The sequence below is a fragment of the Salmo salar genome, chromosome 01 (genome assembly GCF_965601325.2).
Source record: "Salmo salar chromosome 01, fSalSal1, whole genome shotgun sequence".
NCBI lineage: Eukaryota > Metazoa > Chordata > Actinopteri > Salmoniformes > Salmonidae > Salmo > Salmo salar.
This window is the reverse complement of record NC_138291.1, coordinates 53,088,168-53,103,305: the sequence shown is the minus strand read 5'-3', so window position 1 is coordinate 53,103,305 and position 15,138 is coordinate 53,088,168. Positions and strand designations below refer to the sequence as shown.

Sequence of the window (15,138 nt, the reverse complement as noted above, 5' to 3'; positions counted from 1 at the left end):
ATTCGATCTAGCAACCTTTCGGTTACGGGCCTAACACTCTAACCACTAGGCTACCTGCCACATCGTCATCACAAACAGCAGACTTGCCTTCCGGCACACAGAAATCAACAACAAAATGTAACTTAAATGTATGTCAACTTATGATGCTTTTCTGATTAGACTTTCCCCCACACCAGTGGGCTGCCAGTGTTTTATGTTAATGTGTGTTTTATGTGTTTTATGTTTAGTGTTATTGTGTTTCCATCTGGAGTGTGACATTCAAGACTGTTGCTTTGTGAGAAAGTGTTAAAGTTCACAGCTAGCCATTGTTACGGAAATGACAGCTGAAAAGTACCTAAGTCCTTGCCTTGGCTCCAAGTTAGAGCAGTTCCGCCAGAGCCATGGCCCAGTGAGACAACAAGAAGCCTGAGCCTGAGTAAAACACTGGGGTAGACGGAAAATCACCATCATAGTACTACAGCAATATGAGTATTATGACAGTATAGAATCACAAATGGTCTAATATTGCAGTATAACAACCAATGTTACAATATGATGTATTAATGCTGTAATCTAGATAGCAGCTCAATAAAGAGTAATATGAAAACAAGTAGTTTATTTGAGAATATTACATATTGAAAAGACAAGCCAACTTGAGAAACACATCAGTGCGCATTACACACAGTGGTAAAAGTGAGATGACGGAAATGATAAAGAGGAAATATTCACTGACTGATGACTGCACTGCCAGAGAGGAAACCTGAAGTTTGAAGATAGCTATATTCATGTCAACTTTCTCTTTATTATCTAAAAAAAAAACTTGGATATACACTGAGTATACCAAACATGAGGAATACCTTCCTAATATACTGCTCAAAAAAATAAAGGGAACACTTAAACAACACATCCTAGATCTAAATGAGAGAAATAATCTTATTAAATACAATTTTCTTTACATAGTTGAATGTGCTGACAACAAAATCACACAAAAATAATCAATGGAAATCCAATTTATCAACCCATGGAGGTCTGGATTTGGAGTCACACTCAAAATTAAAGTGGAAAACCACACTGGTGGCTGATCCAACTTTGATTTAATGTCCTTAAAACAAGTCAAAATGAGGCTCAGTAGTGTGTGTGGCCTCCACGTGCCTGTATGACCTCCCTACAACGCCTGGGCATGCTCCTGATGAGGTGGCGGATGGTCTCCTGAGGGATCTCCTCCCAGACCTGGACTAAAGCATCCGCCAACTCCTGGACAGTCTGTGGTGCAACGTGGCGTTGGTGGATGGAGCGAGACATGATGTCCCAGATGTGCTCAATTGGATTCAGGTCTGGGGAACGGGCGGGCCAGTCCATAGCATCAATGCCTTCCTCTTGCAGGAACTGCTGACACACTCCAGCCACATGAAGTCTAGCATTGTCTTGCATTAGGAGGAACCCAGGGCCAACCGCACCAGCATATGGTCTCACAAGGGGTCTGAGGATCTCATCTCGGTACCTAATGGCAGTCAGGCTACCTCTGGCGAGCACATGGAGGGCTGTGCGGCCCCCCAAAGAAATGCCACCCCACACCATGACTGACCCACCGCCAAACCGGTCATGCTGGAGGATGTTGCAGGCAGCAGAACGTTCTCCACGGCATCTCCAGACTCTGTCACGTCTGTCACGTGCTCACTGTGAACCTGCTTTCATCTGTGAAGAGCACAGGGCGCCAGTGGCGAATTTGCCAATCTTGGTGTTCTCTGGCAAATGCCAAACGTCCTGCACGGTGTTGGGCTGTAAGCACAACCCCCACCTGTGGACGTCGGGCCCTCATACCACCCTCATGGAGTCTGTTTCTGACCGTTTGAGCAGACACATGCACATTTGTGGCCTGCTGGAGGTCATTTTGCAGGGCTCTGGCAGTGCTTCTCCTGCTCCTCCTTGCACAAAGGCGGAGGTAGCAGTCCTGCTGCTGGGTTGTTGCCCTCCTACGGCCTCCTCCACGTCTCCTGATGTACTGGCCTGTCTCCTGGTAGCGCCTCCATGCTCTGGACACTACGCTGATAGACACAGCAAACCTTCTTGCCACAGTTCGCATTGATGTGCCATCCTGGATGAGCTGCACTACCTGAGCCACTTGTGTGGGTTGTAGACTCCGTCTCATGCTACCACTAGAGTGAAAGCACCGCCAGCATTCAAAAGTGACCAAAACATCAGCCAGGAAGCATAGGAACTGAGAAGTGGTCTGTGGTCCCCACCTGCAGAACCACTCCTTTATTGGGGGTGTCTTGCTAATTGCCTATAATTTCCACCTGTTGTCTATTCCATTTGCACAACAGCATGTGAAATGTATTGTCAATCAGTGTTGCTTCCTAAGTGGACAGTTTGATTTCACAGAAGTGTGATTGACTTGGAGTTACATTGTGTTGTTTAAGTGTTCCCTTTATTTTTTTGAGCAGTGTATTAAGTTCCACATCCTTTGGGTGATGGACCATTCTTGGTACACACAGGAAACTGTTGAGCATGAAAAATCCAGCAGCATTGCAGTTCTTGACACAAACCGGTGGGCCTGGCACCTACTACCATACCCTGTTCAAAGGAACTTCTATTTTTTGTCTTGCCCATTCACCCTCTGAATGGCACACATACATAATCCATGTCTCAATTGTCTCAAGGCTTAAAAATCCTTGTTTGTCCTGTCTCCTTCCCTTCATCTACATTGATTTGAAGTGGATTTAATAGGAGACCAATAAGGGATCATAACTTTCACCTGGTCAGTCTATATAATGGAAAGAGCAGATGTTTCATACACTCAGTGTATATTGACTTAGAGTTTAACATCAAAAGGCTTTTACCACAACTTGCTGTATATTAGGCAACTCATAGAAAGCTTTTATTGTCTAATTTTATGTTAATTTGCTTCATAAGGTCCATGGTCTCACGTCAGATTCCGTCACTCCTCCGTAAAGATCGTCCCTCAGCCGATCTGTCTTGTAGGATATGGAACTCAAATTCAAACCGCCATTCAAAAAATGAAAACAGTACAAACTGTAACAATATCACTGCGCCCTCATATGACTCTCCATGAAATAGGCAGAATAACTAATAATAATCCTAGAGTATTTAAATTGAAGTAAATGTGACTAAATTACTCACTGAAAATGTACCAAGTATAATATGCTATACTTGTAAATATTATTTACATATAAATAAACAATTATCCAAAATGTGACCAGAGGACAATATTCAGAAAGTATTTCAAAACCCACATAAAGTAGGCTATTTGATTGACAACAATTCATACTTCTGTAACAATGTAAAAATGTAAACAGCTATTCAGAGACTGTTTCAAAATGTAGGTAAACTCTCAATAAGATTTAGTACAGAACAGGTCTGACACAAAATGTAGAAAGACTAGCCTACTTTGACAACAATTCTGTGGATGCAACAAGTACTAGATAGAGACAGATAGAGAGAAGATACAAAACATAACTGTTCAAAGGCAATAAAAGATGCATAGGACAAATTCATATTTCACACTGTCACTTTAGTGTTTGCATTTAGCCTACAACATGTCATGGAACTTCTGGAAGCACAGCCCTACCCTGCAAAGTGGCACAGAACACGTAGAGCACCCAAAGGAGGTTTCTATACATCTCCCACTCTTTACCCTGCATCCATTTGGGATGCACAACACACAACCTCTCTTGCAACCTTCAAACTTCACCTGCTTTCAAATTAGTTACAACTCGGTCCACATGCCCTGGTGCCACACTCTTGGCTCGCCTCTTCCTGCCACTGTAGCCATATCCCAAAGTGAATGCCCAGGCTGCATTTTTAATGCCTTCATGGACCAGCGCCTGCGGTTTCTGGGAAGGGGCCTTTGCAGGGTCCACCACACAATGTACGCATTTATGATGGCAATGTTGAGCATCCCCCAAACACATACTTCCACCATTGTGTGACCAACATTGTAATAGCTCAATATCGCTCCTCAAGCTCTGGAACAGATATACAGTTGAAGTCGAAAGTTTACATACACCTTAACCAAATACATTTAAACTCAGTTTTTCACAATTCCTGACATTTAATCCTAGTAAAAATTCCCTGTCTTAGGTCAGTTAGGATCACCACTTTATTTTAAGAATGTGAAATGTCAGAATAATAGTAGAGAGAATGATTTATTTCAGCTCTTATTTCTTTCATCACATTCCCAGTGGTTCAGAAGTTTACAGACACTCAATTAGAATTTGGTAGCATTGCCTTTAAATTGTTTAACTTGGGTCAAATGTTTTGGGTAGCCTTCCACAAGCTCCCCACAATAAGTTGGGTGAATTTTGACCCATTCCTCCTGACAGAGCTGGTGTAACTGAGTCAGGTTTGTAGGCCTCCTTCCTCGCACACGCTTTTTCAGTTCTGCCCACAAATTTTCTGTAGGATTGAGGTCAGGGCTTTGTGATGGCCACTCCAATACCTTGACTTTGTTGTCCTTAAGCCATTTTGCCATAACTTTGGAAGTATGCTTTGGGTCATTGTTCATTTGGAAGACCCATTTGCGACCAAGCTTTAACTTCCTGACTGACGTCTTGAGATGTTGCTTTAATATATCCAAATAATTGTTCTTCCTCATGACGCCATCTATTTTGTGAAGTGTACCAGTACCTCCTGCAGCAAAGCACCCCCACAACATGATGCTGCCACCCCGTGCGTCACGGTTGGGATGGTGTTCTTCGGCTTGCATGCGTCCCCCTTTTTCCTCCAAACATAACGATGGTCATTATGGCCAAACAGTTGTTTTTGTTTCATCAGACCAGTGGACATTTCTCCAAAAAGTACGATCTTTGTCCCCATGTGCAGATGCAAACCGTAGTCTGGCTTTTTTATGGCGGTTTTGGAGCAGTGGCCTCTTCCTTGCTGAGCGGCCTTTCAGGTTATGTTGATATAGGACTCATTTTACTGTGGATATAGATACTTTTGTACCTGTTTCCTGCAGCACCTTTACAAGGTCCTTTGCTGTTGTTCTGGGATTGATTTGCACTTTTCACACCAAAGTACGTTCATCTCTAGGAGACAGAACGTGTCTCCTTCTTGAGCAGTATGACGGCTGAATGGTCCCATGGTGTTTATACTTGCGTACAATTGTTTGTACCTATGAATGTAGTACCTTCAGGCGTTTGGAAATTGCTCCCAAAGATGAACCAGACTTGTGGAGGTCTAAAAAAAAATATAAAAAAAATAAAAAGAGGTCTTGGCTGATTTCTTTTGATTTTCCCATGATGTCAAGCAAAGAGGCACTGAGTTTGAAGGTAGGCCTTGAAATACATCCACAGGTACACCTCCAATTGACTCAAATTATGTCAATTTACCTTTCAGAAGCTTCTAAAGCCATGACATCATTTTCTGGAATTTTCCAAGCTGTTTAAAGGCACAGTCAACTTATGTAAACTTCTGACCCACTGGAATTGTGATACAGTGAATTATAAGTGAAAGAATCTGTCTGTAAACAATTTTTGGAAAAATTACTTGTGTCATGCACAAAGTAGATGTCCTAACCGACTTGCCAAAACTATAGTTTGTTAACAAGAAATTTGTGGAGTAGTTGAAAAACAAGTTTTAATGACTCCAACCAAAGTGTATGTAAACTTCCGACTTCAACTGTAAGTTCCTACCACTTTTAAAAACAACTCCAAAACCCCTGCCACTGTCACTTTAGGCCCAGGCTGTGTGGTACAAGGATGGTGGGACGTAGGCGCCCCTCTCGGGTGTGCTCTCCCTCTTCCCCTCCGCTCTCTCTGCTTCCTAATCTCCCTCCCTCTCCATCCTCCTCTTCAGTCTCCTCTTTCTCTCTACCTCCAGTCCCCTCTTCCTCTCTCCCTCCCTCTCTCCTCTTCACTCTCCTTTTCCTCTCTCCCACTCCACATCTCTACCCCTCCAATCATCTCTAACTCCTCTTCCTCCCTGCCTTTTGCTGCTGAGCCCTGACTCTCCACATGACTTCCCTGACTTGCACTGACCTAGAGGAGCAGAGTAACAGAGGAAAAGGAGAAGAGCAACAAATAGAATACAATTGTAGTCAGGAACATCAACTTTCTCTCTCCCTCACACTGTCTCTCTTCCTTCCTCTTTATTTTTCTCAACCATACACATACTCTCTTCCTAATAAGGGGTTTCCATAATAAATTGTGTAATAGAGTTACTCTCTCTCTCTCTCTCTCTCTCTCTCTCTCTCTCTCCTCCAATCAACTCTTGCTTTCTTGCCTGCCAGACTAACTACAGAGTTTGCCAATGTTAGCTGATTAGTTGTGAAACTGGGCCAGTTTCCAAAGTAATTGCATCGGTAGAAACAGGACAAAACAAGCTACATGTTAGCTGGCTATGTAAACAAATATCCAACTCATCATATGAGCTCCAATGCGTGGGCATCTACTACCCTAACACGACCGCTAAACTGTCAAATAATAGGAAAACGAGACAATGTATAGCCTATGAATATCTGCACCTAGCAAACACGACAAACCATAACCTAAACCCAACATATAAACACAAATTACTCTAGCCCAGTGGTTCTCAACCTGGGTTCGATCGAACCCCAGGGGTTCGGTGAGTCAGTCTCAGGGGTTCGGCGGAGGTCAAGACACACACCCGACTCATATGATTCGTGATGACACGCCCCGCTTGGCCATCATTGGCTGCAGGTGATCACGCAACATCGCTTGGCCTATCTGTGCTGCAGGGAATTTGGCGCGCTCAGTCGTCGAATTGTGACTGTCGTGATGGTACGTCGTGTGATTTCTTTCTTAATATTTTAATCCCTTCATACTAACTATGTCGAGCAAAAAAAGAAAGTGGTCGGACGAATATGTACAATATGGATTCACATGTATAACGGAACGTGATGAGAGTCAGCGTCCTAACTGCATGATTTGCAATGCCAAGTTGAGCAATTCTAGTCTAGCACCGGCAAAACTAAGAGAACACTTCCTTAAGCTGCATGGAGATGGACAATACAAGAACACAACGCTCGCTGAATTCAAGGTGAAGAGAGCCAGATTCGATGAAAAGGCTACTCTGCCTGTTCTCGCCTTTGTACCCATCAACAAACCGATCCTCACAGCATCGTACGAAGTTGCTTACCTGATCGCAAAGCAGGGCAAACCACACACCATTGGTGAAACACTCATAAAACCAGCTGTGTTGAAGATGGCGAATATCATACTGGGAAAAGCGGCTGAAGTTAAGTTATCCCAAATTCCTCTTTCAAATGACACCATTAGCGACAGAATAGAGGACATGAGCAAAGACATCTTGGCTCAAGTAGTTGCAGATCTGATTTCAAGCCCGGCAAAATTCAGCCTTCAACTCGACGAGACCACAGACGTTTCCAATCTAAGCCAGCTTGCTGTATTTGTGCGCTATGTGAAAGACGTCGTGATAAAGGAAGATTTTTTTATTTTGTAAGCCTCTTACGACAACAACTAAGGCAGCCGATGTGAAGAAACTTGTGGATGACTTCTTCAAAGACAACAATCTTTCGTGGGATATGGTTTCTGCAGTTTGTTCGGACGGAGCTCCAGTCATGCTGGGAAGAAAGTCTGGTTTTGGTGCGCTAGTGAAAGCCGATGCACCACACATCATTGTTACGCATTGTATTCTGCACAGGCATGCGTTGGCAACAAAAACCTTGCCTCCAAAACTGGCAGAAGTATTAAAAATTGTAGTGGAATGCGTGAACTATGTGCGAAATAGTGCTCTGAGGCACCGCATCTTCAGTGAGCTGTGTAAAGAAATGGGCTCTGAATTCGAGGTACTTCTGTACCATTCTAACGTTCGGTGGTTATCCCGGGGACAGGTGCTGAATCGTGTTTTTGCCGTGCGTGTGGAATTAGCCCTGTTTTTGCAAGAGCACCAACATCGTCATGCAGATTGCTTAAAAAATTCTGAGTTCATTCTCATTTTAGCGTACATGGCTGATATCTTCGCAGCTCTCAATCATCTCAATCAACAGATGCAGGGCGGTGGAGTCAACATCATCGAAGCGGAAGAAAACCTGAAGGCTTTTCAAAAAAAGCTACCGTTATGGAAACGACGAACAGAGAACGATAACTTCGCAAACTTTCCCCTGCTGGACGACTGTGTAAGTAAGATCGAAGATGTATCTGGAATCGGAGACATTTCTGTACCCGCGGAACTGAAGCAAGCAATTGCCACGCACTTAGATGAGCTTGCAAAGTCTCCCGACGGATACTTCCCTACAAGAGAGTCATATCCAGCATGGGTGAGACAGCCGTTCACGTTTAGTGTTGAGACAACAGATGTCAATGATGAATACCTCGATGAAATCATTGAAATTCAGCAGAGCCAGGTTCAACAGCAACTCTTCAGAACAACAACGCTCTCAACGTTTTGGTGTCAACAAATGGTAACGTACCCTGTTATTGCTAAGAAAGCTCTGGAGATTTTCATACCGTTTGTTACAACATATCTTTGCGAGCAATCCTTTTCGAGGATGCTGAACATAAAAACGAAGAAAAGGAACAGACTTTGTTGCGAAAATGACATGAGAGTGGCACTTGCCAAGGTGAAGCCGCCCATTTCTGAACTGGTCTCTGAAAGGCAACAGCAGAAGTCACACTGATTTGCAGTAAATATTCATTATTATGTTTTTGTGTGAAAATCATGTTTTAATGGTTTTGTTCTTTGAACACTGATGTTGATGCACGGTTCATTTTGTGCACCAGTAAAATATATACCTATGTTTTGAATTTTATTTTTCCAATTAAGAAGGGTTCGGTGAATGCGCATATGAAACTGGTGGGGGTCAGTACCTCCAACAAGGTTAAGAACCACTGCTCTAGCCTTTATTTCGGTGGCAAGTTAGCTGGTTGTCTGTATGGCCAGCTAGTGAAAGTGACTGAGGTTGACACACCCAATTTTACCGCTACAAATAACTTTTCTTGCCCGACAGACTAACTAGTTAGCTAGCTAGCTATAGCAAGCATTCAAGCGCTACTGCTGATGTGCTCGCCTGTACCAACCAAGCTATCATGACATGATGGGATTTGCTAATCTGAAATAATCCCCAAATTTCAAAGCATCAAACATCGACAAGACCAAACATATATCTACCGTTTACTAACTTCACTCACCTCGACACCATCGCTTTTCAAAGTCCAAGGACATGTGCAAATCCATATCACCAACCAACATATATAAAGCCTCTTTCACAGTGAAATGTCGTGACTGCTTCGGCGCCGTCATTTTGAGAAATGAAGTAAGAAAAACTTTGAAAAGTAAAATGACAGCATACCTGGTTTCTGGTTGATGACAACAGCAACGCGAATACAATAGCAAGTTCATTTTGCGATATTATTGTTTAAAAAAACATAGCCGTTGGCTGCTGCTATGGTAATTAAAAAAAAACACTATCGGTTCTAAAAGGTTATTAAAAGAGGTTAAATGACCTTGAAGTTGTAGACCCACATATAAGAGGAACTGACTTCAAAAATCAGTCCGTAGATCAGCATGTTTCTCCGTGATCGTATTGTTGAGTCAACTGAGCACAGTCAGCCGCTGACTGGAGGCTACCGCAATGACTCGTGGCAGAAGAACAACTGCTTCATAAAAACTCATAATGTGCAAGCTTTGGCACTACTAGCCACAATAGTAGCTTGCTAGCTATCTTTTGTTGGAATATTCAACATTGTCTGTGCAGCGCTAAGTAGGAAGCCGGTTGGTTAGCAGCATCCTTTCTGTCAAAGATGATTTAATTGACTGGCTCCGCTTACGCATTAGCAAGCTAATGTTAAAGGACACATTTATGTTAGCTTTCATGCCATAGTCAAACTTAATACTGCTCCCAGTCGGTATTAGATATAATGTCGTGGTCCGGCCTGTCTGTGGGGGAAAAAAACCTGTGCTTACCTAGAATACCACATTGGCTCACAGAAAAAAAATTGTCCTTTTTCAAATGCAATTGTCTTTTTGTCCGTTTGTTTTAGACCATTACAAAACAACATTTAATAAGGTACATGACTAAAGATCACTTTTCAGCATTGCCTGCTCCTGAGCGTTCTCACTACTTAGTAAAACGTAATATTGTAGGGCTTCCCTCATGCCCCTTTTCATGACACCTTGACGGTGCTAGCAGCCACGTGAGTGAGTGAGCGCTAGCTAGCCGACCAGAACATTAAGCTTGCCAAGACCAACAGCACAAACAAATGGACTATACAGTACCAGTCAGAAGTTTGGACACACCTACACATTCCAGGGTTTTTCTTTATTTTTACAATTTTCTACATTTTAGAATAATAGTGAAGACATCAAACTATGAAATAACACATATGGAATCATGTAGTAACACAAAAAAGTGTTATACAAATCAAAATATATTTTATATTTGAAATTCTTCAAAGTAGCCACCCTTTGCCTTGATGACAGATGTGCACACTCTTGGCATTCTCTTAATCAGATTCAGACTGATGGTGATGGTGTTGATGTGAGCCATGACCAGCCTTTCAAAGCACTTCATGGCTACAGACGTGAGTGCTACGGGTCGGTCGCCATTTAGGCAGGTTACCTTAGTGTTCTTGGGAACAGGCACTATGGTGCTTAAACATGTTGGTATTACAGACTCGGACAGGGAGAGGTTGAAAATGTCAGTGAAGACACTTGCTAGTTGGTCAGTTCATGCTCGCAGTACATGTCCTGGTAATCTGTCTGGCCCTGTGGCCTTGTGAATGTTGACCTGTTTAAAGGTCTTACTCACATCGGCTGCAGAGAGCGTGATCACACAGTCTTCCAGGACAGTTGGTGCTCTCATGCATGTTTCAGTGTTATTCGTCCTGTATGCTCGTGTCACTGGGCAGCTCTCGGCTGTGCTTCCCTTATTAGTCTGTAATGGTTTGCAGGCCCTGCCGCATCCGATGAGCATCGGAGCCGGTGTAGTACGACTCGATCTTAGTCCTGTATTGATGCTTTGCCTGTTTGATGGTTCTTCGGAGTGCATAGCGGAATTTCTTATAATCTTCTGGGTTAGAGTCCCGCTCCTTGAAAGCGGCAGCTCTAGCCTTTAGTTCAGTGCGGATGCTGCCTGTAATCCATGGCTTCTGGTTGGCGTATGTACGTACGGTCACTGTGGGGACGACGTCATCGATGTACTTATTGATGAAGCCAATGACAGATGTGGTGTACTCCTCAACGCCATTGGAGGAATCCCGGAACATATTCCAGTCTTTGCTAGCAAAACAGTCCTGTAGCTTAGCATCTGCTTCATCTGGCCACTTTTTTATTGATCTAGTCACTGGTGCTTCCTGCTTTAGTTTTTGCTTGTAAACAGGAATTAGGAGGATGGAATTATCGTCAGATTTGCCAAATGGAGGGCGAGGGAGAGCTTCGTATGCATCTCTGTATGGAGTATAGGTGGTCCAGAGTTCTTTTCCATCTGGTTGCAATTTAACATGCTGATAGAAATTTGGTAAAACTGATTTAAGTTTCCCTGTATTAAAGTTCCCGCCTACTAGGAGCGCGACCTCTGGGTGAGCGTTTTCTAGTTTGCTTATAGCAGAATACAGCTCATTCAACGCTATCTTAGTGCCAGCCTCTGACTATGGTGGTCTAGTGGAATGCCTTATTATCACCTGAATATCGACTCAGAGTAGCAGAACTACTTTCGAGCTATCCCATTACCCTTTGCGATATACGAGACAGATCAGAGCAGGCGGAATTGAAGCGCTATCTGACGTAAGACAATGGCCTTGGTCATAATGCAGTTTGAATGTCTATGAGCAGTTATTAGCGCCCAATTTCTCCATTGTAATGGATTTCTCATAAGGAGTTAAATATGCATCATGAAGAGGGTATTCATATGTAGTGTTACCATTTATTCTTCTTACTTGTAATGAAACTGGTCTGGGTATATTTCTGTTGATAGTTCTGTGAATTTTGTATGTCAAACGAAATCGTTTGGGTAATCCGAGTCGATGTGCATTTTAAAACTGCCAACCACAAAACCAACCCGACCCTAATGATTGCCAAACAACTGCTCTCATGGATCTTTAACCTAGATGTAAGTTTAACTGTGTCATAACCCACATCCAGTTACTGCTGCTGACATGACTGTTTTCTTAATGATTATAAAGCTGAGACTTACTGGACTAACTGTGAAACAGACAATCAGCTTATAAGGGGTTCTACAGAATGACACCTCCACAACACCTTGACTATTTTAATAATTCCCCTGAGAGACACGCTCATTTGAGATGACTGAAAATACTGTGTGACTCACACGAATACACTCTGCATTGCTTAATCTCTGTTTAATTTGCCATGCCAAGTGTAACAACCGTGTTGTTCTCTGTTATACATTTTAGGGCTTCAGAGAGTTTGTTGCAGGAGCGTTACACATCATGCCCCACTCGAGCACTTCCTAAAAGACCAACTCAGAGGACCACCTTTCCCCCTCCCATACCCCGGAGAGCACGATGACGCACATCTCTGCTGTATCATTTTGAATGTCTGCCCTTTAAAATGAATATCAATGTCTAATCAGGCAGTATTATTTATTAGTTTTATTTTTTTTGGGGGGGGGGGGGGGCATAAAAGACTGTAAAAACACCAGCAAATCATTTGCAATCAGTTGATTTTTATTTTGAAATCTGTTCCAAAGTATTCCCATGCATAATAGAGAGATATACAGTATGTGATCATATACACATGTAAGCAGGGTTTGAAATGATTATGTTTTAGTCAATTATTGTATCTGTTTGGGCTTCTTGTGGTCAATTTGCAGTCTATAAATTATGTGTAACTATGTTCCGGCCCCCTGCTCAATAAATCTAGTTGATGATCGCTGAATCTAGTTGATGATCGCTGATTTATATGAACATCAGACATGAAGGTTTGAGTGTGTAGAACAGAAGCACATAGAACATGATCATCAAGTCAGTCAATTCAGGAAGTAAACTGAAATTACAATTTAAATGGCCAATCTTGGATTCAAACAACAAAGCACACCACGTCACTTTTTAGGTGAACCACTGAGAGATGGGCCTGTAGAAATGTAATAAAAAAAAGGGAAAACATTTTGTATGACTTCTTAATAAAATTAAAAGAAGCCATTCATTTCAAAAGTTTTTATTTGTTTAGAATTTTAGATTTCAATCATTTTCAGAATTGAACTCTAACTGACCCCAACCCTACCATAGACCCATTGATACTGTACATGGATCTTGTAATAACTGCATGCGTTAGAATTGTAAAGGGTTTTCAACAAAGTGATCAAATAAAGATTGTGTTTGTTATTATCAAGCTTGTGTAACGCTTTTGGTTTGGAGACGTAGCGGAGTCAGGCGCAGGACACAGGTTTGAGTGCAAAAACAGTCTTGTTTACTCAAAAACACCATCAAAAATCTCCAACAGCAAACTAACAGGGTGAGGAGAAACACCTCCAACAACCACTGACAAAGAACAATCACGGACAAAACAGAAAGGTAAGCCAGAGGGTTAAATAAGGAACATAATAAGGGAATTGAAAACAGGTGTATAATCAAGACAAAACAAAACGAACAGGGAAACATGGATCGGTGGTGACTAGTAAGCCGGTGACGTCGACCGCCGAACGCCGCCCGAACAAGGAGAGGGGCCGACTTCGGCAGAAGTCGTAACAGCTTGTGCATGCGTCCCGTGTGGCTCATTTGGTAGAGCATGGTGTTTGCAACGCCAGGGTTGTGGGTTCGATTCCCATGGGGGACCAGTACGGCAAAAATAAATGTATGAAATGTATGCATTCACTACTGTAAATCGCTCTGGATAAGAGCATCTGCTAAATGACTAACATGTACAATTTTAAAATAAATGTGTTGAGTTCAGTGGCGATTTTAGCATGTAAATCTTGGTGTGTCAAACAACATGTTTTTTTTTTAGATGCCTGCCAGCAAACCCACAACCCAACACTAAACAATACATTAATTGCATTATAATGCTGACAAACGGTGCCCACACACTGTTAGGGCCGACATAAAGCTGTCCCAACAGCAGTCTCAACAGCAGTCCCAACACCTTACCACCGCTACACCTGGCTATCAGCGGAGCCTTGTCTGGCAGCGAAACAGTTCCTTCAGCCTCATTTACTGCCTTTTAAAAAAACATAGCTGGTATGGCTGACTTGCTTAATAAACAAATGTGGTTTCTACTGACAATTGAGATGTACAAACTATGGCATTAGGGAACGACGAGTGGATAAGAGGCAATCCGTAATTTCGATTTAAGACCTTAATGAGCGAGGTAGGATGGACGTAGTCAATATAACTATTTGTTCAATAAAATGGGTATATAAGCAGACAATGAAAGTTCTAACAATATTCAATGATTCAATTTCTCTTAAACAGGCTATAGGCTACATGTGCACCATCAAGTCAGAACAGTAGGCGAAATTAGGAGGGGAAACAGGACCAAATTGTTAGGGTGAGGCACATGGGCTACTAACAGCTTATTACACAACATACACTTAATATTACTTTCTTAGCTACAGTTTACATATCTCCCTGACATATTACATAATTTATGCAGCAGCATACAATACATTTTTGGACTCAGCTTGTTGTGCTGTGCTCACTTGAACAGGAAGCTGGTGCTGCGGTCCTTCGTGGGCAAATTTTGTCATCAAACTTGGTCATCAAAGTCTGTCATTCTCTGGATTTATGATGCTTTCAAGACAACTGGGAACTCTGGAAAAAACAAGGTTGAATCATGATGACCTCAGGGATCTTCAGGTCGGAGCGCTAGAAAGAGGCCCGTGTTCCAAACTTGCAATTCCGATTTGGATGACCGTTCAAAACATATTTTCTCAGTCGGAGCTAGTTTTTTTTCCCAGAGTTCCCAGTTGTCTTGAACTCACTGAAATCAGATTACCAATTCTGAGTTTCCAGTTGTTTTGAGCGCGGCAGAAGTAATGCTGGATTGACACCATGGCCAATGTTGAATGTTTATCCTTTTAAGCTTGGAAAAGAGACCATTAAACCCAAACTTCGGACCACACACCCACTCCACTGAATAGCAGGCAAGTGATTGCTTTGCAATGCTTGCAGTTAGCCACTGATTCCTTCCAAACCACTCATTATTGAATTTGCAATTTCCAAGTTGTTGCGTAATGTTTATGTCCAATGGCCGATGAGCACC

At 42.5% G+C, this 15,138-nt stretch overlaps 1 protein-coding gene across 2 annotated transcripts in view; it reads left to right on the top strand.

The window, feature by feature from the left end:
* pik3ap1 (phosphoinositide-3-kinase adaptor protein 1) overlaps positions 1-13,269 on the top strand; it is a 31,165-nt gene extending 17,896 nt beyond the window's left edge. For both annotated transcript variants that reach the window (XM_014199451.3, XM_014199441.3), the window contains exon 17: positions 12,333-13,269. In XM_014199451.3, the coding sequence (XP_014054926.2) occupies positions 12,333-12,447 (115 nt within the window). In that variant the 3' untranslated portion in view covers positions 12,448-13,269. The remainder of the gene's footprint in view (positions 1-12,332) is intronic.
* The last annotated feature ends 1,869 nt before the right edge of the window (positions 13,270-15,138 follow it).